We start from the raw sequence: 26921 nt of genomic DNA, 5'->3' as shown, positions 1-26921 counted from the left end.
TGCATTATTATTTTTAGGCTTCTACCTAACTTTGAGTTAAACAGAATCGATTTTCCTCCAAAACAAAATACTTTTCTATTTTTGTAATACCTCTAGCTAAATATAACAATAGCATCAGATTGTTATCCTTTGCTTTACTTTACCCTGGTATTTGTAGGGCAGATGTTACAGTATATGTGCAGTATTGTGAATGCTTTCCACAGCTTTTCCTCTAATAATTTCAATATAGAGTAAAAGTTTACTTTTTTCTTTCACCTTAGGAAGTATTACTTAAAAGAGCAGCTGATCTTGTCGAAGCCCTGTATGGCATGCCCCACAACAACCAGGTAGTTTTTATTAATTGTCTTTTCTGACATAAATATTTTTGCTATACATACAGTTGCACCAAGGGCATATAGCCTTTCTTGAAAATGTGCCAAAATTTACACATTCCTTCAGTATACAGCACAATCGGCCAACTTGAGTGCAATGTGTTTCAAAACAAAGCAAAACACAACACGCTCTTAGGGGAAATTAAGATTCATTTACCATTTTCTTCTCAAAGCCAATTTTCCTATCAGAAATTGCAATTACATATAAATGCCAAAAGCATAAGCAATTGCTAAGAGAAAAGCAGCTTTAAACTTGGACCAATATACTGGTGAATAATGGGAAATCCCAAGTAAATTTGATAAACAGCAAATAAATATGCATTATGTTTTTAAATTATTGGAGAATGAATTTGTTTCACCATCAAATATAGTGCATTTTTATAACTCTCACATAAATAAAGGGTTATTTTTATATATTTTACATGAAAGAATGAATGAGGAAGTTACTTTTACTAAGATAATAAGCATCTGTGTCTACTATAATCTTAATTATATCCAAGCTTGGATTTGTGGTGACAAAAAGAAAGAAAAATATTACATTTTCAAAGTTAATTCTTTTACCATTTTCTAGGAAATAATCCTGAAAAGAGCAGCTGATATTGCAGAAGCATTATATAGTGTGCCACGCAATCACAATCAGATTCCAACACTTGCCAACACTCCAGCTCATACTGGCATGATGGGAGTAAACTCATTTAGTAGCCAGCTAGCAGTTAATGTTTCAGAAACCTCACAAGCTAATGATCAAGGTATGTGAAATTTTAAGAATTTTGTATTTACAATGTTTATCTTTCTGAAAGTCTAACATTTTATTCTGAAATGGAAAGAATATTGAAAAATATTCAAGAAAATGTTGAAAAATATTCTTCCTTCTTCTTGAAGAAACCTTGAGGAAAAGAATTTTGGATCGACAAGAAACTTTAGGGACCTCATCACATGGCTCAAAATGAGCGTTCTAGGAGCCTGTGGCTCTGGTCCCAATTGGGGTAAAAAAATATCTAGATATTTTCCTGGCAACATGGGAAGCTTCCTGTGTTGTGCTGGCTCCAATGGAGCCAGCTTCCCATGGAGCCTCCCCATGAACAACGCTTTCTTCATGTGATGGGAAAACTGTTGTGAGAGGGAGCTGCATGTTAAGTGACAGATTAACCCCGCTGCTCCCTCTTTCCTTGCCAGAAGGCAAGCAATGTGGGACACTTTACCTGTCCTTTATGATAAGGTAGTAGGACTCATTCTAAAACATTTTCTGCACAGAAAATAAAATTTTGACATGTAATAATAAGTCAACTTTTAAATATTATTCTGAACATAAAAACTATTTCCAGTGCAACAAATGCTGTACTTTGGGACTTACTCTGCACAAAATTCAAATGTGGTTGTTTTGCATAGCAAACAGCATTTTCTATGCAATTTTTATTTGTCAAAGAAATACCAAAATAAGCATGTGAATATTTTGCACAGAATAACACTTGAATTACAAAAAACATGGTTATCAAATACTTACTCTCAGCAGGAAGAAATATCCCGAGACATTACTTAGTTACACATAAAAAACTAAGTAGCCGATATATTTTATCAGTGTAAACCTTAATTAGTACTAAAAACAAATGCGAAGGAAAGCAACACAACTCAATAGAAGGAAGCATTGTTGCCTATTTGTGCTAAGCACAGAGGTAACAGAGTTCTCAAACTTGCTTCAAATAGGGATGGCATCATGCAGTTATCTCGAAGTATAAACAGGTGATCTAAACTGTGCAATCAATTAAAGTTGTATAATGTGTGGTGCAGTTGGGGAAATTTTCACCCCTAAATAATCATCATTTTCTTGGGGTGGGTTTTTCTCCCTACTACAGTAGGTTACAGTCGCAACACAAGCAGTGTTTCCCCACGAGGATATGTCCCAAGCAGTACTCCTCAGCAATCCAATTACAACACAGTCAGCAATAGCATGAATGGATATGGCAATGCTGGAATGCCCAATCTTGGTGTGCCTGGTTCTCCGGGATTTCTTAATGGTTCCTCAGCTAACTCCCCTTATGGCAGTAAGTGTTTATTTCTGCTATATGTTGTCATTACATATATTACTATTCTTTACAAAAATATTTACTTTGTGTTTTGTTTTTCTACAATATGAGCTACTGGATAAAAGGAGGGGTGACTCTGGAGGCTGGACACTTAAAAAATTAACATGATAAATATATTGGAATATTCCAAACAATAATCTTGGTTTAAAAAGAAAAAAAACACATTGGACTACACAGTTTGCAACAAAAGTCCCACCCAAAAGAGTTTGCCTGTTATCCAGAGTGTGGCAAGCCAAAACATTTTTATTTTTTCCATATATATTTTCCCCTATTATAAGAGGCAAGGCCCTATCAGTCTCTTTTTTGTCCGTGTTTGCCATAAAAATCCACAATATAAGTCCTGATTATTTTTGCTTTATTGCAGTAGTGCCGTCAAGCCCTACCATGGCAGCCTCTTCGGTCACCCTCCCTTCAAACTGTAGCAGTACACACGGCATTTTCTCATTCTCACCTGCCAATGTCATCTCTGCAGTGAAACAAAAGAGCGCCTTTGCTCCTGTTGTCAGGCCCCAAGCTTCTCCTCCACCATCTTGCACCAGTGCAAATGGAAATGGACTTCAAGGTGAGCTGGATCTCTGTATCATTTTTTGTATAATTGCAGACTTTTTTTGGAAAAAAGCACTAGAACATTATATTTTTGATCTTTAAAAATGAGCTTATCACTCACAAATATTAAAAGAAAAAAGACTTTGAAAAATAAGGTGGTTAGTATTTTTTTAAAGGATTTGCATTGCAGGTGAAAGACCTTGATACTAAATGCAGCAGAGCAAAACATAGCCTGCCATTTTACCCTTTGCTGGTTAGGTTGTAAGAAATAGAAGAAATAGTAGCTGTCTTCCCAGCATTTCCCCTTAAGGTTTCATTCATTAATTTTTTAAAGTAAACACACTATCCTGAATGTTTCTCACAGATCCGATGTGTTTCTTGTACTTATTTATATATTTCCTGCATGCATTTTTGATAGACACTTTTAAATCGGCAACATTTCAAAATGTGCTATTTCTTACATGATTCATTTTTTGAAACTTGAAAAATCTTGCAAAATGTTTGAAGCTGTTGCCCAGTATTCATGTTGCTCATTCTTAAACACATAACTAGGCTGTATGATTTTACTGGAGTTTATTCCAGTTAAACTGCCCATAAAAAAGAAATCAAGATAAATAACTATAAAAGAGCTCATAGAATTTACACAGACACTTGCAGTCAGTGATAAAAAGTGTGAAATTTATAGAGGGAGCAAAAATAACTAAAGAAGCTTGCAGAAATTGCTTTTAATCTCAAAAAATACTGTACATTTTTAAAATGCAGGACCAAAACTTGCTTAAGCTGAACCTGAGACTCAACTAGAATGTCCTCTTAAAATATACTTAAAGCACTTAACAGCACACAGACTTGAAATGCATTACAACTGGTATTGATTTACATTGCAGAAGCCATTCACTTTTCCAGGGCCAGGGAAGAATAAAGTCTTTGATCAGAATAACAAACATTCACATTTTAGGCTCTTTACATTATATATATCAGAATATCATAATCAGATATTTTAGAATATACTTGCACAATATAAGGATTTTGAGCAATGGACAAATTTTAGACACATAAAGAATATAAAATAAATAAAAATAATTGAGAGGTCTAGAAAAATTCTTGAGGGTATTACTATAGTTGTTTACCATTAAAGACAATATTCGCCATTCTGTTAGTCCCAACTAGAGTAGAGCCATTGAGGAAATGCTACTTGTCACTAATAAACAGGATTGTAAAATATTGTAAGCAGAAGTTAGAAATCTGCAGGTATTAAAGCAATTAGTAAATGATATGTTATGTGAGAATAGTGGTTGCTCTTTCATATCTACAGATATAGATAGATATTGCTTGAAAAGAGCAGTTGCTTTCATTTGTAAGAATAATCCTGTGCCCCAGAGCTAGAACTTAGAACCCTATGTTGGATGTCCACTCTTAGGAGCTAATTGGCTCTATGCCCTGAAAAGTGGTTTTATATATACTTTAGATAAGATTGCATCAAAATATAAAACTTCAAAGTTTTGGGACTACAGTCCCCACTATTTCTGACCACTTGCCCTGCTAACTGGTTGATGTAAACTATAAGTTCAAGCATCTTCAGGGCACCATCTAAGATGCAGATATCAAATGTCTCTTTGGGCACAAAATTGTAGAGGCTGACATCCCAATGAATGTGTTCTGATTTTTTAAATTTTCTTGTGAAGTGTTTTCCCAGAAATTTAAGATACCAAACAGTAAACCAGATCTCCCCCACCGTCACCTGTTTTAATATTCTGACATTCCCATTTCTCTTTCTGCTCCTTCCATGTTACTTTTTGGAAGTATGTTAGTCACTTCCCCACCTACTGCATGAAAGACCCTAAACATCTCCTTTCTCCCATTCTTCTCTACAGGATTCTCTGGACACTTACCACTGCCCCAACTCTTTGCTTTCTCTTGCTGTAATTTTACAACCCTCAGTTAGTTTAGGAAGTTTTTGTAGCCAGCACCCTCATTACTGTAATCAAATATCTATCTATCACTGTACTCAGGAAATAGGGAAGATAATTGTAACTATAGTTTGCTAATGATGTGACCCTCCTCCCAGTGAATATCCTTGACTGTCTTAAATATGCATGGGGCCCTTCTTTCTTTCCTTATTTGGTCAAATGTTACTTCATTTTATCTCAACTTACAAAAATTAAACTGCTGATATTTCAGATTGTTGCCAGTGGTCTGAATTGAGAGGAGCTCATCCTGCCACTGCAGTATGACTCTTCTTCTTGCTTGGACTATGGGCTGCAAATACAGGTTGTCCTTTCCTTGGAAATTCAAATTTTATTGCATCTCTGCACCATGAATTACATGAGTAAAAAAAATAATCATGTAGTTGGGACCAGTTCTAAATATCCAAAGGATAAACATATTTATTAATATTTTACCTGGCACATCTGAACAATATGGATGCTTCTTCTCACAAGAGTGAGAAGAACTTGTGAAAAGGTATCCACATAGTTTCATTTACTTGAGTCAGCCACTATGTGGGATAAAATGTACTAGAAATAAACAAGAATAGTTAAATGTTTGTTGACTTGCCAGAAGGAAGAAAGAGCCCAGCTGGAAAAACTGAAGTATAGTGTTGAAATAAAAATGTCTCAGTAGTAGTTTCTGTAAATATTTTATAGCGCAAAATTTATTTTAATCCTGGTTGAGAAAGCTCTACTCACAATATTATGAAAACAGATTTTCTGTCCTGAACAAATCAAGAAAATCTAATTTAAATATTCATAATGAGGTGATGTGTTACTCAAATAGGGACTTGAGATTTATGTGGGGGAAAATCCACTCATCCTATATCAATCATGTATGCAAACTATCAGCATACCATTAAAAACAAACAAAAATCATTCCCAGAGAAATTTGCAGCTTTTTTGCTCTTTTTGCTCTTGTACATCTTGATACCAAATGGTTGCATAAAGATATATTAACTATTCAAACTTACAGCAATGTATCCCCACTGTGAGTACTGTATCACCTCATGGGGTTGGGTGGATATTTCTCATTGGATTGTTTCACTAGTTATGAAAGTAAGATTGTTTTTTAAAACTAACCAACAAATAAATATTGAATGGCATTATAATCTACAAATCTATCCACAGAGAATTTATATTATTATGTCAGATGTTCTGACAAAACAGAAGTGAAGTCATGAAAAATTGTATTAAACAAGTGTGAAACTTTTGCACCTAAACCATTTAGTTACTTTGATAATTCCACATTTAATATGTTTCTTGGGAGCAGATTCAGGGACAAACCAGCAGTTTATATGACAGTAAAGCAAGTACATGTTTTGCCAGGGTACATGAAAGAAACACAGTGAACAAGACATCTTAAAAAAGAAAAATAGATTTCCACCTTATTGGTCCCGCATGTATACTGGGAAGGCTCCACTTCCACTGTATTCTGATGGAACCTATAATGATGTGAAAATCTGAAGACCCATAATACTTGTTCTGGTGGCCTGTGGTCAATATCTAGACTCCTAACTCATTGCTAGTTTAACAGCAATAATACATGTTTTTTTATTTTAAAAAGTATATACTTGGCAAGAAGTGTAAAGAAATGAATAAATAAAAGCATAACTTATAAATATATATCCTACTTTATTATAGCAATGGATAAATTAGTTTTAAAGCAGCATAGGGAAATGCAATTAACCTTTGATGCCATCATTCTATTAACACTGGTTTCTTCTTGACACAGTAAACTTATCTCCAAAATTGCCTCACATTTCTCACATCCAAAATAGAAATAGAAAATGTAACACTGGTGACCATAAAAAGAAAGCTACATTTATCTAACAATGGCCAGAAAAATTAGGTTGTTTCAACTGTGGTGAGACTATAAGTCCAGGTACAATTCTTTGCCTCTTTTTGAGGGATATGCCTCCTTTGAGTTCAGCGTGTCTTCAAAATAGACGTGTATAGGGTGGCATTATTAATCTCTTTACTGAATAGCACAGATGTCACTAGATAGGTGGATGTTTACAGCCACTTTTATGGATCTGAAACAGATCCTCAGATCTCATCTAGTATATACATTTTAGCATGTTTTAAAAAAGTTGAAATAACTTGGAATTTTCAGTTTCAGTTTAGGGCAAGCTCATTCAGAATTGTATCACGCATAAACTGTGTAACAATTTTTCCTAGTCTTAAACACATACAAATTCATGTAACCCACATTGTCCTGATTATAGCATGCCATATGCAGAGAGCAGGAGTTAACAAGGTACCTTGTGCCATAGGATCAATTTGGTAAAAGGTGGCTGATTGATATATGTGTATTCATCATTTGATGAATGCAGCATCAAGCATGTTTGAATGTGGCATTACTTACCATAAGCCACAGATCACCTGACATTCACCTTAAACTCAGTGCTTTTCAATGAAATCAGTTTAACCATTAAGCTGTTTGCAGTGAAGTGGCATGCATGCGTGTGTAAAGCAGCTCAGAGACTGGCCTGGTTTGCATGCAATGCTAAACCATCGTTTAAAATTATGTGCATGTGTCTCAGACTTGTGTGCACTTCTCTCGTCTCTCTTCCAGCACTTACTTCCAATTTCAATTTGTGAAGCTTTTTTTGGTTATGTTTGAACTAGGATATATGATCACTTGAATCTATGATTTATTGAAACAATGCAAGATAATTAACCATGGTTTGAAATTGGCTTGTTTCAATACAACACAATTAATATTAGTCACCCTCTCTCAAGATTTTGACAGAGCAAGGAACTGTGGTTATTTTTAAAAGAAAAGTAATAATAATAATAATAACAACAAAAACAAAAACAACAATAGTCCGATCACATTATAGCTGCTAGCATGAGCAGAATGTAGAATTATGTGCTGAGGAAATTTCAGCCCAGACAAGTGATTACATTTTAGGACATGCTAACCAACAGTAGCTTGTATCATGCCCACAGCCTCAAGCAGTGGCATGATACAGAATAGGAGGAGGCACTGATTACAAACACCAGTAGGCAGTACATGAAGGTGCTAAAGGCTAGAGCTGTAGTCATAGATCTCTGACCTGGCACCATTATAGACAGCATTTGTTGAGAAACATGGACCATAATTGCTGACCTCAGTATCTCATGCCTCTCAAATCCAGGAAGAATAGTGAAGATAAGGTAGTCATCCTGTGGGGTGAAATCTATTTCTTCATCAAGTAGATTTCTTTCCACTGTGCCATATTATGTTGCCATATTTATAGTAAATGAATTTTATGGTCTCTGTTTCCATTTATTTCCAACTGGTACATAACTATTATCCTGCAGCCTGATGCAGTTATCAGGCATTCTTAAATGCACACAGTCATAACCTCTCATGGACACATGTGCATCACTAATGCCAATTGAGATTTCCAAATACAATGCAATTTAGCAATTGCATGTTGTTGACCAGACAAACAGAGTGCAAGCATTGCTAGTGAGAAATGTCCATAATGGACACACTTAAATAGATCTTGATAACATACAGATTTGAATCATATAGTTGAGTTTATTCATTCGTCTTAGCTTTTCAAACAAATATCAAAGCTATGATCATCTACCATGTATTTCTGACACCTGCCCCTATCTCCTGTACCAGTTACAGCTTAGGGCTCTTGTGGTTATTTGTATTTCATGGGCAAGAAAATAAATGCAAGGATCACTTTTCTGATGCTACTGTCTTTTTCTTGTGGATCTAGTAAACCAGATAATAGTGGAGATAGTTTCAAAACAATTACTATGGCATGTTGTGCATATTCTTAAGAGAGAGAAAAGATGGAAATGCTGGCAGGACAGCAACCAGTTCAATCACAGTAGGTCTTCCACCTTTGTGGGCATTAAGGGCAAAGACCCCTTGCAAAAGTGGAACCATGGATAAAAATACTATTTTTTTAATGTGAGAAAACACCTCTCTGGAATCTCTAGGATGACTCAGTGGACACTTTCTACTAGATGTTGATCATATAGATTTCCAGAGAAATTCCAGAAGAAGTATGCTCTCTAGGATTCTGCAAAGTTGAACCTTTGGATCTGGAGGCCCAACTGTATACATTCATTGACTCACTACTGCTCGGTTTTATTCCAAGTACTAATACAGGGGAGACTCATCTGGTTGCATGAGTGACTTGGCTTCTCTATCTTATAGCCTTGAAAAGATATCAAAACCCCTTAAGCTGGGAGAGATATGGGGAATGGATTTGCAACACTGGATAGGAGCATACCTGGTGACAGTTGCTATTCATCTCCAGATATTAGGTGAGCTATAGATTGTAAGGGTGGTATGCTTTAACAATTTCATGTGCCAAAAAATAAAATATAAAAAGCTAGTATTCCTTAAATCATCTCCTCTTCATTTTTCAAGCCAAAGTCCCCTTTTAGGACTTGTTTTTTCTTGCAATGTAATATGAAAATATGAAGCACATTTAAGACCTCATCAAATGGAAGTCCTTAAGCTGGGGAAAGTGGGGAAATCCATCAGGCAGCGGGGCAAATCCATGGGGCAGTATGGAAAACCGTCGGGCAGTACCCCATCTCACCCCCTTACCATCACATATGGTTTGCCGTCTGTCAGTGAGAACACAGGTGACTGCCTATGTTCTCGGGGCAGCCTCTCAATACACTGCTGAGTCAGGACGGAGCCAGGATGGAACTCCGCTGGAAGTGGGCTCTGGCGGGCTCTGTCCTATCTGCGTCTCGGCAGCATCCTAGGATGGAACTTTTTGCCCATGTGATGAGGTCCTTAGTCAGGTTTACATTTCCCTGGCTTCATATATTCCTTGCATAACATTTAAAAAACAACAGGTCTAATGCCAGTCTAATGTTACTACTTTCACTCATGCTTCCTTCTTTAAAAAAAAATCTAGTTACAATGTGTGTAATAATAATATGACAAAATATTTACACCAAAAACTTGGAAGAACATTGCATTATTTCCTCTGCATTTGGAAACTAAGGCTGTGTGGAGTATGTTTCATCATACAGCTGAGAAAATAAGGTTATATTTCACATATTAAAATTATTGTTGAACAATGAAAAATAACAATATACAGGGTGTTTGAAAAAGAACTCCCTATTCACCATTTAATTTAAATGGTGAATAGGGAGTTCTTTTTCAAACACCCTGTATTGCTACACATTTTGGTTCAGTATAAAATAATGTTATCGCTTACTGCCCTCAAGGGCATGTACACGTGAAGGTATTTCTGTTCCATTAGCCACATAGATATGCATGAGTAGAAAATTTAGATGAGAAATGGGGAACATGTTACTGTTGGGATGTTGCATTGGTCATGCTGGCTTTGGTTGAGGATTGCAGTCAATAATATTTGGAAGGTAGCATACTTCCAAATGTGGTTTTGATTGAAGTTTGTGAATGCTGTATATCTCCCAAAGGATCACTGTGCCTGAAGTGAATTAAAGATCTACCTCTAGTTGCAGGTTAAAAGCAAGGGAGTACATGCCATTCCAAATCCTTGCCTGGAAAATAAATAGTGCTTTGGAACTGTGGATCTTACAAGACAAGCCACAGAGGGGTCAATGTCATGGTCAAAGGCTTGGAAAGGATAAGAAATCCTTCTTATTGTGCATTATGTAGTATGTTAGGAAACATGAGCAGCACTGTAAAATATTAAAAACCATGAACCATCTAGAAACCCATGCTAGTTCCTTCCCACAACCACCAAAGCCAGCATTTTCCAATTTTTGGAAGATAATGATTCACTAAGCAAGTGATCTGTGCAGGCATCCTAATGAGAATGCTAATGAGAATAAGGGTTTATGACACATATACAACAGGAACAAGATATGTCTATGAGCATATGTGACACTGTATGATAATATATACAACTGTCTTAAGGGTTGTGAGCTGTGTGTGTGACTGTCAGAAGACTAAGGGAAATATAAGAATAAGATGCTTAGTTTTTATCCACCCCCAAAATTTATTGACGTTTATTTCTATATTACATGGGCATCCCACCTCATTTTTCACAGTTTGTTTTCATAACACTGTGAGCTGTTTTAGGACGGAAGATAATTTATGGATCAAGATGATCCAGACAGCATCTTGCCTTAGCAAAGATTTTACCCAATGGCATTTTCACACTACAAAAGTATAATGCTATGATTCTACTTCAATTGCTATAGTTCCATCCCATTCATGAAATATTTAGAATTCTCAGCCAGAGAACTCTGTGCCTTGCCAAACTACAAATCTCAGGATTGCATCGGATACCATCAAGGCAATTAAAGTGCTATTGTAGTGCTATAATTGTGTATCATGAAAGGACCCCAGGCTGAAATTATAATCACTCAGTCATGCTGGGTTATTACATTAGTAGTGTAATTCTATGTAGGCCTATATAGATCTAAGTCTCAGTAATTTCAGTAAGCTATATATTCAAATAAATGAGTATAGGATTTCACCATAAAAACACTAATCATCTCATGTGTTTGATGGCACAGTAAAAGTGTCTCTGAATTTATGTCTTATCTGAAGAACTGTTATCTTCTGGTTAAAGATTCAACATTTGAATTTTTTTTCAGGAGAGAATTTCAAAACATTTTTTTTCCTGAGGAAGAGCTCAGCTCTTCAGTACTATCCAATAAAACTAAGCTTGAGCATCAAAATTGTATTCTGTAAACTGTTTCAGTAATGGACCATACAAAATACTGAAATCACATTCCCCTTCTACAATCAGAATGGTGAAAACTGGCTGAATGTAATAGAACACTGTCACTTGCTATGAAATGGTAATAATGTTATTAGTATTTAGTGCTGTCAATTAATAGCAGAGAGCTGGCTTCCAGAGCAGATAGCCAAAACTTCACTTTATCCCTTGTCAATGTACTGCGATTACTACAAGGGAATGCATACAGGCCAAAGATTGTGAATAGCATATCACTGTGCTCCATCATTTGGCACTATTTCTCCCAGCCCTGATGGTACCATTGTGCAGGAGCTAACTATATTGGAAGTGAGCCATATTGGGAGAATTCACAGCTGGCAAGAACTGGCTGAAATCCAAGCAATGGTACATAGTGGTTGAAATGCAAGAGCGTCCGGCTGTTATGCTCCATCTGTAAACCTGTGACTAATCTTTCCATATAAACAAAAGCATGTCCCAAACTTTCATGTGCTTAGTTTGCCTAACCCCTCAAGTTACTGGCAGCATTTCAGTTCATAGAATTTTTCCATTAGGGGAGCATATTTCTGTAGATAAATTTTCCCCAGCATCTTTTTAAAAAGATCATTTAATATTTTGAAAGCTAAGAGAAAAAATTATAGAATTGGTACATGTAATGGCAGAAATGACAACCAGTGGGCCACTTGATGTTACTAAATTATAGTCCACAACATGCTTCAGTATGAACTATGCTAGCATGAACTGATGGAAATTGAAGTATGATTGCATCTGGAGGGCCAGTGGTTCCCCAGATGTTTATGAATTCTGTTCCCTTCCAAATAAAAGATCCAGAGCAGACTATAAAATTCAGCCTCTTACAGTAGACTCATTAACTCCCACTATTGCAACTGATTTGTAGTGAGAGAATCCATGAATATTCCTATTCCCATGGAGCTCTCTACTGGAACATTAGGCTTTGTAATTTTGAAGACAGTGAAATCATACATGAGGATGCACTGATCAGTGTAATGTCATGCATATGTTACTATGAAGGTAGCCAATCAGGTGTAGAGATGCCCCCCCCCCCCAAATAGGTCTAGTGCATTTATAGCACTTTACAACACATTTATTCCTGTCTGCCACTCCCTAATTATGTTACTTCCATAACTCAATGGAACAAAAGCGAAGTATGCCATGCATTAGAGAGGCTAAATATGTGCTGCAGTTAACATATAGTTGATTTTGATGTTATATTTGCAAAAAAATTTGGCTACCACAGTCTTATAAGATTTGTATCCCGAGAACAGAGAGACAAGACATATAGTTCTGACATTATACAAATAAGGGATAGCTGCAGTGACCACATAATATAACATAAAATAATCTCCTTACTATATGTGCCTTGTGATAGGTGTTAGAGGACCTCAACATAACAGTGCTCCAACATTTTCTGATCAAGTTCTCATGACTAGCCCATGTCTAGTCTTTAAACCAGGCATGGGCAAACTAAGACCCGGGACAAGATGTGACCCCGTGGGCACTTACCTCAGGCCCTCCTCATTTTCCCTGTCTTCTTGGCATAAAGACATGGAGGCTCGCCACATCCTTATGCCAAAAAAGGCAGGGGAGGAAGGCATGCAGCTGAGAGTCTTCTAGAGTGATCTCAGCCACCACATGTTTCACCCTCCTCCCAGCATAAGGATGGTGCAAACTACCCCATCTTTATGCCTGGAGGACAGCTCAAGGAAGGCATGTGGCAACTGAGAGCCCTCCGGAGCACTCTCAGCCACTACCTGTCTCGCTCTTCTCCTGGCATAATGCCAAGAGGGCATCCCAAGGATCAGGAAAGGAGGATCGGGGCAGTCGCTGTGTGTCCCGCTTTCCTCCTGATGTAAGGACGGGGAAAGCATCCCTGTTCTTATGCTGGGAGGACAGCCTGAGCATGACCCTGATGCTGCCCTACCCCTTGCAGGCCTGCCCTGCCTAGTGCGCAAATGCCCCCCCCTCTCCTGGCCCGGACCTTCCGGCCTGGCCCACAATGCAACCCCAAGGCAAAAAAGTTTGCCCATGCCTGCTTTAAACTATGACACACATCTTAACATGCCAAGAAAAAATTTCCCACTTCATCTCCAACTTGGTCTTCACAGGGTTTGTGTGGGTGAATTAGGCTAAACCCACCTGGAGATCCTGCCCCTTCTAGCCTTAAAGGAGAAATCTCCCACATCATCTTCACAGATTCCTCTGTATTGTGTACAACCAGTTAAGATATTTCTTCCCTTAAACTCACATTGCATCTGCCTACACCGTCTAATACCAAAATCCACCAATCTCACCATCAGAACATTGTGATTTAACTTGGGGAGCGGGGAAAGAGGTTAAACTGTCAGCCAGCCAATCTAGACCAATGAGGTAAAAAAAGAAAAGAAATTCTATGTGACTCCATATGCTTGAAAACCCGAGGCCCGAACTGATACTGATGAGTGCTGAGATGAAAGTGCAAAAGAAGAGAATTTAGGGGAGGAGCTATGCTTTGTACTATGCCACTCCACACCCTCTGCCCCGACACACTGATATTCTCAGTCGAAGCAATTTTATCTCTCTCCAGGGAGCAGGTGTAAAGATTGCCACCTCACCCAGCAGGAAAGCTGGGAAAGAAAAATTGCTGGCATTTCTTTAAAAAGGAAAAAAAAAATCCATTGAGGAAAAAGATAGCAGTTTGAGAGGTATTCAATGTAACGGTAGAGCTGCTTTCAAATTACACTGAACAAAACCAAATACAGCTTGGATCTTTTATGTTACTTCTCTAGTCATACAAAGAGATTGTATTACAGAAGCAACCTGTACATGTTACAAGTTTTCAGAAAACCCACAAGATCAAATCTGAGATAAATTTATATATATATATATATATATATATATATATATATATATATATATATATATATCTCAACTGAAAAATTGCAATTGATGTCACTACATACAAATGTATTGATGTTAATTGTACATGAATTAATGGGAAACATCATCATGGCAAAATGTAAACACTATAAAGTTAAAACAGTCCAAATTATATTCCTGTCAAGGAGTTAACAAGAATATAATGACAAAATTTAGCAGCTCTGTGCTTAAGACGCCTAGTACTTGTACCATGTGTGTCACAACAAGGGTCAACCAACTGGCTTGTTCCCCCAAAAGTGTTTTTTGCTCAGTTACAACTCCAGGAGTTAGGCAACAACAACAATGACTATACTTCAATTCAGGAGTCAGTGCCAGTTCCTTGTGCTTAGAACAAGGAATTAAGATATCTTTGCATCAATATCTTGATGCAGGTTATTCTGTTGGATACCTTATACCTAAGAGTTGTTATGTCATGCATAGAAGAGCCCAGCAGATAGTATCTAAATATGTTTAAAAACAAAATATGGCAGCAAGTAGTTTTAATCGCATATTTGTATAATACCTAAACAGATTACAAAGCAAGTGCACTATACTTGACTTTGATCTCAGAGAGTCATCACATTATTAAAGACAGCATATTATTACGATATATAACAATGAACAGAATGTCAAAACTGAGAGTTTCCACTTAACTTTAAGTGTTCAGAAAGAGAGAATCGGCTAAGACTAGTCAGAATTTCATTTAGGGAACTTGAGAAGTGTCTAGCTCTTGATTGGCGAGTGAGCTGGCCTTGTCTGACATTACCAAAAGTGACCATGTTGTTTCTCAGCTGTCAACAGAAGCAGTCTCCAGGGAGTTTGGGCCACTGCTTGCCATTAACAAAATGCTAAGAGAAATATCACACATGTAGAAGGCAGGATGCACTTGCACACACACACACAGAAAACATCAGAATCCTTTCCATTTTAATAGCAAAATCTTTACAGAATTTAAAAAAATAAAATGGGGGAGAGAAAGCCTAACACTCCCGTAGGATATTCTATTATACTAGAAACAGATGGTAAAATAGTTTGGCAGCTACTGCATACAAACTATGCTGTAACATTAAATTGCAAGAAGGTCTATCAATGGTCCGTTCAGAGCCTGCTTCCCTCTCCAAAAAAACCCACCTTCATATCATGCTCAGTCTGTAATCAGAGATAACCTCTACATGCAGAAGTTTATTTATTACTGCATGTCACAGCTCACTTTCAGGTGCAATATCCTTGCATCCGCAGAATCTATGTCACATCTGTCATGTGTCTAATCCAACGCATAGCTTGCTCAAGAACATGCCTGCAAAACTGCATGAGCAGTATTTTTCTTTCTTTAGGTCATAGCCCTCTGGATCACAGCCCATATAAGTTATGAAATGTGTTCTGTGGATGTTCCCAATTGTTTTGCAGGCATTGTTGCTGCAGGAGAATATTCATGCATGGTAGATTTTCTTCTTCATTTTCTGTGCAAGTTGAAATACATGTGCTTATGTCTGCCTATATATTAACAGTTCTTTTTCTCTTTCTTTCAGCTATGTCTGGGCTTGTAGTCCCACCAATGTAAATTCATTTTTGTTTACCTACTGTAGCACCAAGCTTCAGAAGATGAGCTTTTTAGGGGACAAGTTTAGTATATAAGACATGCTGATGGAACCAGTACCTTCAAAATACAATCAGCAAAACATTGAAATACTACAAAAAAAACTTTGTTTAAAGATTTTATTTAAACTACTAAGAATCTACATGCAAAGAATCGACTTCTTCATGAACAATTCCATTTTATTGACTGAATTCCTCTCATATTTTCACATTTCTTGGTCCTGAAGAACAAGGAAAAAGCAACGCCTATTTTGTATAAAGTTTCTGATTACGTCTTGGCTATGTCTAGTACTTGCTATGTGTCGGGAAAAACTTTGTGGATGCACCATTTTGGTTATCATGAAACACTGATGAAAAATGCCTCCAAAACATTTTTCTGTACTCATAACTAGATTCACAATGGTTGTGTATCTCTATAATGTGAAATATTTTTTTGTGGTGAAAAAAGGGGGCCAAGGAGGTATGAGCCATCAAAACTGGAAAAAAAGGATGAATATATGATTTGGGATAATTTGGGAACTGGGGAGGGTGGGAGGGTTTATCATTGCTTAACTTCATCTTAATGAAATGAAACTTTGTAACTTATTGTAGTTAGAAATTGTAACTTTGATATTGAATTCTCTTGCCTTCAACAAGCACACTGACAGAGAAAAATGCTACTGTCTGTTGGTTAAAAAACTATACTTCCACTGCTAGAGCTTCCTGTTAAGCAAGTGTGTTCTGCAACATTTTTTCAACTTTTGCTAGCACTGTATACTATTGCATTCTTAGGCTACTGTGAAGTCTATGTTTCTTGTACCAGAAAATTGTCCTTTTGACTTCTAGATCCTTCTTCCCTAATGTGTTTTGTATGTGGTTATAAAATTGTAGACTTTTGTGATTTTGCCAAAGTTGTAGCTAAATATTTATACACTTGTCTTGAATTTTTTTCAGATCCACTTAAATATTTAGAAGAGCAAATTTTATCCCTTAGAAAAATAAGGAATAAAATAGTCATACATTGCAACACTTTCTTTGACGTAAACACTTGCAATCACCAAGGGAATTTATTTTGTAACATATTGATTATAAATATTGTATTTATCTTTGAAATTTTGTATATTGCTTTTCATAATTTTTCCCTTGTATGTATGTTTTATTTTTTGTCATTTGACTGGTATTGAGATGCTATGAAAAGCATTAAGCCAAGAACAGTTGCCTTCATATGTTTCTGTTAAAATAAATTTGTGTTCATTCATTACATTTGTATTTCAAAAAGTTGCTATTTTTTGACTTTCCATCCTTTTTTGTTATTTTGAAGGAAAACATTGTTTATTTTTATATTATTTTTAAGTTATCTGAACAAATAATTTTGAAATAAAGTTGTTTGTTGTATAGTTAAAACAAAACCGTGCCACATGGCTGTAATAAATACTAGTAGAATACGTGCATGTGATGCAGCCACAAGAAAGAAAGAAAAAGAAGGTTCTCCTATTTTGTTTGGACTTTTTATTTTAAATGTTCTTCTGTTTTGTCTCATTTCTGATTTTTTTTTTAAGATTGTAAAAAGTCATTTTGAATTGCCACCCATGACTTTGCCACATAGCTGATCTGTGTTTACCTGGGGGGAGGGGTGCGGTGAGGCCTAAAACTTTAAAATAATAAAATAAAATTGACTTCTGATGTTTTAATTAAAGAGTTTGCTATGCTAACTTCTCGGATGCCTTAAAAGTAGACTTGTCTAAAGAACTTTTGTGCTGTTTGATCATGGTCTTATATACACCACAATCAATCACGACTTCATCTGATTGATGATTTCTGGTGTACAAAAGCACAAACCCTGGAGTGAAATCTGTTAATCTACCGCAGCAAGCTGTTTTCTGTTCATTTCAACAAGATTTGTACCAACACCATGGCAATGACTTGGGTTGGCACCACAACAGCATTTGGTAGGTTGCATCCTTGTTATGGTTGCTTTTTGCTGCACTTTGCATAGTCTGTAACCCAGCACTGTTTAAGAGAGAGAAAGGCTTTGTATGCAGTTGGAAGCATACATAATTTTCTCTGTTATTTCATTTCCAGGACTTTTGTTTTGTTTGGTTTTTTAGGAAGACTTACAGCCACAACTGTCATTTGTAAACTCGATGGACCTCTTTGTTATCTTGTGCCTGTTTGTGCCAACCCATAGACAGCTGATTTCCCCTCTTTCTTTCTTTGCACTAAATCCTTGGTCAATGCAGCTCTGCAAAAAAACCCCATTTTTGTAAACTGCAGCAGAATTAAAATTTTAAGCGAAAAGGAGGAACCATCTTTAATACAAAAAAAAAAAGAGAAATGCACATTTTCAGGAAATGTTTTAAAATCAGGCTATCACAAATAATAAATGTTCCGCACATTTATTCTGTGATCGCCAAGAAAACCTAACTAAGTGGGAAAGCCTAAGAAGTCACTTTGAAACTGAATTGCCTCAGTTTTCTTTTGTATAAGTAAGGTTTTGATCTTTAAAAAGAAAGTTCATGCATACATGTTAACTTTTGCAAGTTTCTTCATCAATGGAATTTGTTTTGTGTGTTAGATTATTTAGTCCATGCACTCATTGCTTCATTGTCTCCAAACAGAAAACTTCACTAAATGGTAGATTTTACTGTTAAAGACCCTACAATAAGATTGTTTTATCTGTACATTTTTCAGATATTTAACTGTATAAAATGTTCATTTTACACAATATTTAATTAAAGTATTTCTTGTCTGTGAATTTCACTTCTGGTAATTTTTCAGGCTTGATTATTAAAATAACAGAAAAGCCAGTCACAATTGGGATTACTAATTCATTTTTAAAGTCTTAAGAATACACCTTCAAAGTGTAACTGATTGTTTATTTTTAAATGTTTCACTAGATGTCTCAAATGCTTCACCACCTGTGAAATGCTTCCCATAAAAAACTATTGTGTTTGAGCTGTCAGGTGAAGTGAAAATTGGTGATCTTTCAGCTGTGACAAGTACTTCGCACATATGCAACATCACTTAGTGCTGCTTTTGTTCATTGATGGATTTGCAATATGTGTGTTTATATTCTAATAGAAATGAACACTGACAACTCAAAACAAAAATGATGATCTTGAGATGACTGCTTTTGCTCAGGAGTGATGAGCCTTTTACACAGAACCTGAAAATGTTCCTTTTTTGGATTGCAACTTCCAGAATTTCCTTATCACCATCCCCATACTGGTCCTGGGAGCTGAAACCCATGAACAGAACCTGCAAAACTTGGCACTAGTGAGAGATCAAAATTAAATTAGGCTAAATTTCTGCAAGCCCTCCTCCTCCCCCTGCTTCTGCACTCAATCTTGATTGGCTGCAACTCCTCATGTGGCCACCAGTTCGCCCTGCCTCTCTCTTCCTTCTCCCTCCCACCTTTCACAGAATAAGGAGGAACGGCTTGAACCTTCGTCCTCTGCAAGTATTATATGATGAGACTTGGGGGAGGCAGAATGTGTGCAGGGGAACTGTTGAGAGTGGCAGCCTCTTCAGGCAACCTAAAATCCTTTGGGAGGGGGGCTGCTTGTGGTCATATGTTGTGCAGGTCTGTTTTAGAGGTTTGCTTTTGCATATGACTGGGATGCTGATGGCCTAGCACAAATTAAGAATACAGATACCACCAGTGTAAGGGTGTATACAGGCAAGGTGGGTAGGGATCACTATTGTGCTAAATCAGTCATGGTATCAATAAAACTAAGGTCTTTCATGATATACTTCCATGTTATTTCCTGGTGCATCACAACAGTCACTTGGAAATGTCATTGTCCACAAGCTCTATTCCTCATCTATGTACTTCAGCAACAGCCAAAAGATGAAAAACAAGTGAATACCACATTATGTTTTTCTTTTTGGCAGCAGTTCTCTTTGATAGAAATATAAGAGCTCATAAACACACACACATAGCACTTTACATAGCTGAAAATAACAGTAGTCCCTTTCTTTACATTAAAAAGATTTTGATCATAGTTTCTATCTCTGCGAACAAAGAGAAATGTAAAACTTTCTTTTCAGGTGGATGGGCATTATATAAACTTCTCTTAAATCTTAAACTTTGGGTCACTTAAGTATTTCTGTATGAAAAATTGGCATCATCTTCTATAATTCTGAACACGAGCACAGCTACAGAAACATTTCAGTCATGTACTCATGATGTGCAATAAAAGGTTAAAGGTTTTCCCCTGACGTTAAGTCCAGTCATGTCTGACTCTGGGGGTTGGTGCTCATCTCCATTTCTAAGCCGAAGAGCTGGCGTTGTCCGTAGAGACACCTCCAAGGTCATGTGGCCGGCATGACTGCATGGAGCGCCGTTACCTTCCCACCGGAGCGGTACCTATTGATCTACTCACATTGGCATGTTTTCGAACTGCTAGGTTGGCAGGAGCTGGAGCTAACAGCGGCCGCTCACGCCACTCCCGGGGCTTGAACCTGGGACCTTTCGGTCTCCAGCTTTTACACACTCCGCCACCGGGGCTCCTTATGATGTGCAATAGCTAAGTGTATACAGAAACATTTGTTGTAAGGATATAATCCTGGTTGTAGAAAGTTTGCAAAACCACTTCCATTTCTTTCACTGAGCATTTCATCAGGTCCGAACTAGAAAGAATTTGAAGGATGGTAAAATTTGACTTCTGCTTAGTGCTTAAAGGAAAAATACTGATATATCACACAAACCAGAGCATTCCTTTCTAAAAAGATATATTCCAATATCCTGGCAAAACAAAACATTTGAAAGCTACCTTTCCAGTTCAGAAATGGAATTTAAATTTTACAATAAACATCAACAAAGAGTATATTAAACATAAAAATAAGCATTGTTAAAGGACACAGTGTAGTCCAAACATTTTCCTTGTACAACACACATCACACAATCACAGTGTCAGGAGTAGAGGATTAGGAAGGAGGAAGTGTTTTGTAAATGCGAATTGAAATTTGTGGACAAAAGTAAATGGAGTGGATAGGAAACCTCCATTTCAAAAGGTGGAGATTGGTGATAATTCAGTAGTAACAAGCCTCCTTTACATTATTTATATTCAGTCCTCATCTTCCCAAGTGAAAAGAATTCAGGTAGCAGAACTTGAAAATGCCTGAAACCCATGAAAATGAAGAGACAATAAACTGAATTAGCTGGACCCACAGCCTGACATATGACAACTGCTGATATTCAAAGATTTGACAGCATTATATGGGAAGCTAGAACACTGGAAAATAAGAATATCATTGACATTTAGTTGCAATGGCTATATGCTATGTACAGGATGGAAGGTAACACACAATTCAATACAAATGTCTGGCTTACTGCCTCAATGACATGCTTGTAGGTTTTCCGATGGGAATTTCAGTGATTCTATAGCCTACACTGGCCTTTGGTTAATATCCAACAGGATTCATGCTCATAACATTTGTAAACATTGTTTGAGATCCCATTTCTAGAGATGTAGCTCTAGCAAGTAGCTACAATATATCTCTTGGTGCAACCCCATAAGACCACCTTTAACATGTGTTATCTCTCCCCCCTCCCAATTGATGGACATTAACAATGACTATCTTGTGGTGACTGCCCAACTGAAAATTGTTGCTTGGAAGGGATTTTGTCATTGCATGGTAAGAACAGAATTCCAACCTTTACAATAATCAAAAATTGAGTTACAATGACATAAGGTGGACTTCTCCATCTTCACTCATTAGCAGGAACTCAAACATCCTTTTTTATTACAGCAACTGAATCAAGAGATCAAAGTCCAAAAACTAAACAGAATGTCATATTTTATATCGCTACAAAAATTTGGAAAATTACACTGAAAAGCAACAAAAATATACTTAGTTTGTATTACCCGCTTCAGTATTTCTTAAAATAGGGCTGTGCAAAATTATCATTATTCCCGTAAGTCATTAGTAATTTGTTAGATTTGTGCAAATGAATCGCTATTAAGAAACTTGAAAAAAGGGGGGAGAAAAATTTATGAATCAAAACACTCACCAATAATTTTCATTAAGATTCTGTAACATTTGGAAGCCTCCCAAAGTCACTTTAATTTTCAGTATAAGCATTAAGCAACTTTGGTAAAGCCAAAAAGGCCACTGCGAGGCTGAGGATGCTTGAGGTCGTCATAAGGAAGGGTGGCTAGCTGGGCTGGGTGGAAGATTGAGAACACAGCATTCTGGGAAATGTAGTTTGGGAAGGTGAGACCCCCTGTGGCAGAGAATTCTTAAGGCCCTTCCCTAAACTACATTTCCCAGACTGACCAGTGCTCAGCATCAGAAAGCCCAATGAGGGCTGCAGCAGCCAGCAATTTAGAGTCAGTCTATAAATAAAATTATTGAATCTGCAAAGAGGACTAAAATAAGAAAGTAATAGTATAAATCTGCGCTAAGGTGAAGTTCTATGGTTAATTGTGTGTCATATAGACACACTGATAGACATTCAAGGGGATTGCTGTTGTGGCTTTCTGGGGATAAATGTTTTTGTCTAAACATTGAAAAATCCCCCAAAATTAGTAGATGTATGAATCTTTCTGAAACGTCTAGGGATTCATGCTCTGGTTATCTCGTGGATTGTGTATAAAATTCAAGTAGATAGCTCTTGTAGGTTTCGTTTTAAATATTGTTTGTAAAAAAAATTCAAAACTTCATCAAAAATTGGTGGATGACTATAACATTTCAAAATTTGGTGGGCTAACAGTGGAAAATGTGTGGTATAATTATAGAAAGTTTCATCGTGATAGCTCTAGAAATGAGGGAGAAATGAGCTCCTTGCTCAATGACTTAACAAAAAAGTAACAAAAAATTGTTGAGTGGGCATGTGCGATGACTGCTCCTGCTAGCAAACCCAATTATGACACACACACGGTGTTGGGATAACAAACGGCCACAACTTGTTTATTGCTTACAGAAGAGAATCAGGGTCGGCAGCCGTGTATGGGTCCTGAATCCGGGATTGGGCAGCTTGTTACTAGCTAATATAGCTTAACCACACCAGGGTTGCTGCTATTACTGACTGGCACAATACCGGGTCCCCAGGACCATTGCATCCCTCAGACCCCCCCCCCCCCTATTGGGTGGGTGGGGGGGTAAGCAACCCAGATCCAGGGCCCATGCCACATGCCAGTAAGTTGTGACAAAGGAACAATGCTCAGTCAAAACCATAAAACAGGGAAAAATCTTTTACAAAGGGTGGGCGGGCTGGGACACGAGAAGGCATGCTGCTCAGGCAGGGCTTAGTGCAGCCTAAAAAAGCTACCCAATGCTTGGGGGCAGCTGGCCTCATCCAATCAGGGGATGAGCAGGAGCTGCCTCTGATTGGCTGGCAGGCCAGTTGGTCGGCAGGATCTTTCCCACCGCTGAGGGGACTTCTGGGAAGGAGAAGCACCCCACTGATGCCATGGAGGGCGTGAGGATGCCTGCCGCCGAAACATCTCCACCCCAGTGAGTCAGGAAGAGCATTTTTTAGGTCCATAATTTCGGAAACATCCTCAAAAATGATTCACCCCTCCCTAATTTTCCAATGTGTATTGAAACATTGATCACACAGCCCTAGTAGATACTCATTCACACATTTGGTATTCAACTTTTGCTTTAAAATCCAAAACTAAATCCAGTATAAAGACAGAGAGATGGTGGTTGCTATAGCTCAGGAGAAATGTAGGACAGAATCATCTAGACAATTAACAATGCATAACCTGGGGGCTGGATTGGATGGCAAATTAATAATAATACTAATAACCCCCCGCAGGTGCCACCTTGACGTGGTGGTGGGGGCTTAACTGCTCCAATGATGACTGAGGGCTGTGCTGGCAGTAGTGTAACTACCGGCAGGTCCAACCAAGCCAGAGAGGCCTCAGCTGAGGAGCAGAACTAAGAGCACCTAACCCATTAGCATTATGGAGAATCAAACCAAAACGAAGTCTGTACTGGCTTGGTCGTCGCCCAGGATAAAAAGGGATAATAATAATAATAATAATAATAATAATAATAATAATAATAATAATAATTGTATGACTAGCCTCTCCCTGCAACTTGTGGTGGGATACGTCATCATTAAAACAAGAAATAAAACACTATTAAGGGACATAGAACAAGACATAGAGAATTAAAATACAAGTTAAAATCCACTGGAAAAATGCAGATTAAAATTTAAAATAGATGGGGTGGGTGTACTGGAAGAAATGATTCTTAAATTGTATCTTAAATTCCAATAGATGTTGAATCTCTTCTGGCAGGTCATTCCACAATCTTGGAACAGGGAATAAAAAGTCCCTGGGTGACAGTTGCATGCTGGGTTCTGGCAGGCTGGAGGGAATGCTCCCCAGAGGACCCAAGTGTGCAGGACGGATTGTACAGTCTCTTCCTTCTTCTGATTCTATTATTCATTTTCACAGCTGAATTGGGATGACATAGGGACCTTGAAAGTCCCCTAACCTTCACTCTGTCATTCAGCAGCTGCTGTGATCAACAGGACCTTGTTCTCCTTTCAATCAGGAAACATCATTCTGATACTTGTACCTGCCCTCATGCGAGTGATCTTGGGCACAAGAGGAAATTGAGCCTAATATAATTTGCATGAAGGAAAGTACAAACATCAGACGGATGTTTCCTGATTTCTGTTCTTAGGACAGCCTCTCAACACACTGCCGAAACGTATCCAGGACAGAACCAAAACGGAGCCCTGCCAGAAATACCCGTGTCATGTGATGGACTCCGTCCTGCTGCATTTTGGCAGCATTCTAGGATATGGAAAAAGTTGTTTGATGAGGTCCCAAATGTATCTCAGAACCTTCATAATTAATAATAAAGTTGCTAAAGCAGTGCTTGAATACAACCCATAAAATGATAGAATGATCTCAATTTGAATTCAAGGAAAGCCATTTATACACCCCAACCACAGCTGCAGAAGAAGCAGAATTAGATCAGTTCTATGAGGATCTGCAGCACCTGCTGGATAATACACCAAAAAGAGACATTATTTTCATTACAGGAGATTGGAATGCTAAGGTGGGCAGTCAAATGACAACCGGGATCACAGGCAAACATGGTCTGGGACAACAAAATGAAGCAGGACGTAGGCTAATAGAATTTTGCCAAGAAAACTTACTGTGCATAACAAACACTCTCTTCCAACAACCTAAAAGATGGCTTTATACATGGACTGTTGAATAGTTCTTATGTAAATTCCATTCATTCATTTGCTCTACTCTAGCTGGTACTGATAACAGGAGTCAGAGTTTGATTTCACTTTGTTTAATGTAAATTGATTGGCATCAATGGGACTTAAGACCTATGTGACACTACTTCAAGATCTCATTCCATATAATATGAAAAAGTATTTCAATATAATAAATGTATTAGTCAAAATTGAGATAGGCCTCCTTGGTTACAGTGGGTCCACCTCAAGTATATCTAGGGCTAGATCTAAACTGCCCTGTATTCCATAACCTTGTTGATACACAGTGCCCCAATATCTCTAGTCCTTTTTACTTCCTAATCAAAAACTAGAAATCAAGGAGATAAAAATGCAATAGTTTATTTTGCAGAACTAAGGGGTGGTTTCCAATCAAGACAAGCCAAGAAAACATCAAGAAAAGTGCCACACTTGACTGTTTCTGAATCAAGGGTTTTATAGTCTCAAATTGATGCAAACATGCACACATGCAACACAAAATCAAATTTTCTTTTTCCCGTTTGTCTGTAATTTTCCTCTTTCAGCTCCTTTGTGTCTCTCTCTGTTCTGTAAATAATCCTGTATTCCTAAACAATCCCCAATTGCAAGCGTGGCTGGTGGGAACGAGAGAAAGGGCCTTCTTTGTGATCCCCCCACCCCCGCCTCTGGAACCCCCTCCCTAAAGAAATAAAAATGGCCCCCTCCTTTCTCTCCTTCAAAAAACAATTAAAAACCTATCTGTGTTCATTAGCATATGGAGAGGAGGAAGACTATACTAGTTAATACACCTGGACTGGAAACTACCATTGTACTCTGGCCTTGTCAGCTCAGTTGGTGGTATTGACATCATGACAATCAGGCCAGGCCCAACACGGGACCATAGCCACGCCCCCGCATTGGGCACCATGTTCCCAGGGGCGCTATCGAGCCCCTGGGAGGCGTAGCCACACTTGGCCCCACCTCCAGTACCCTGGCCCTGCCTCCCGTGCTGTGGGAGGCCTGGCCGTGCGATGCGGGATGCGGGAGGCTCATTAGCATATGGAGAGGAGGAAGACTATACTAGTTAATACACCTGGACTGGAAACTACCATTGTACTCTGGCCTTGTCAGCTCAGTTGGTGGTATTGACATCATGACAATCAGGCCAGGCCCAACACGGGACCATAGCCACGCCCCCGCATTGGGCACCATGTTCCCAGGGGTGCTATCGAGCCCCTGGGAGGCGTGGCCACACTTGGCCCCGCCTCCAGTACCCTGGCCCTGCCTCCCGTGCTGTGGGATGCCTGGCCGTGCGATGCGGGAGGCGTGGCCAAGTCTGGCCCCACCTCCCACTGCACCTGCCACAGCCTGGCTGGGACAGGGTGGCTGCCGCGGGAGGCGGGGCCGGCCACGCCTCCCACAGCGCACGCCCGCTGCAGCTTGGCTGGGACAGGGTGCCCGCCACGGGAGGCGTGGCCAGCCCCGCTTCCCGCGGCGGGCACCCTGTCCCAGCCAGACTGTGGCGGGAGTCCAGTCCTTCCAGGCCGCAGCTGGACCTTCGCCGCCCATGCCGTGGGGGGTGGGGTCAGGGCGCCTGCGTGCAGCGT

The 26921-nt window shown here is 38.4% G+C and overlaps 1 protein-coding gene across 15 annotated transcripts in view; it reads left to right on the top strand.

Moving 5' to 3' along the window:
* The window catches only part of ebf3 (EBF transcription factor 3), a 226632-nt gene extending 207735 nt beyond the window's left edge, over window positions 1–18897 (top strand). For 5 of the 15 annotated variants that reach the window (XM_062976079.1, XM_008106692.3, XM_008106690.3 and 2 more), the window contains 6 exons: window positions 261–326; window positions 943–1120; window positions 2225–2413; window positions 2820–3017; window positions 9155–9264; window positions 16097–18897. In XM_062976079.1, the coding sequence (XP_062832149.1) occupies window positions 261–326; window positions 943–1120; window positions 2225–2413; window positions 2820–3017; window positions 9155–9222 (699 nt within the window). In that variant the 3' untranslated portion in view covers window positions 9223–9264; window positions 16097–18897. Of the gene's footprint in view, window positions 1–260; window positions 327–942; window positions 1121–2224; window positions 2414–2819; window positions 3018–7214; window positions 7247–9154; window positions 9265–16096 lie in introns of those variants that run through there. The other 10 variants (XM_008106698.3, XM_062976082.1, XM_008106697.3 and 7 more) reach the window with 7 other exon arrangements.
* The last annotated feature ends 8024 nt before the right edge of the window (window positions 18898–26921 follow it).

The sequence above is a fragment of the Anolis carolinensis genome, chromosome 3, assembly GCF_035594765.1.
Source record: "Anolis carolinensis isolate JA03-04 chromosome 3, rAnoCar3.1.pri, whole genome shotgun sequence".
NCBI classification, from domain to species: Eukaryota; Metazoa; Chordata; class Lepidosauria; order Squamata; family Dactyloidae; genus Anolis; species Anolis carolinensis.
This window is presented reverse-complemented; position numbering and strand designations above follow the sequence as displayed.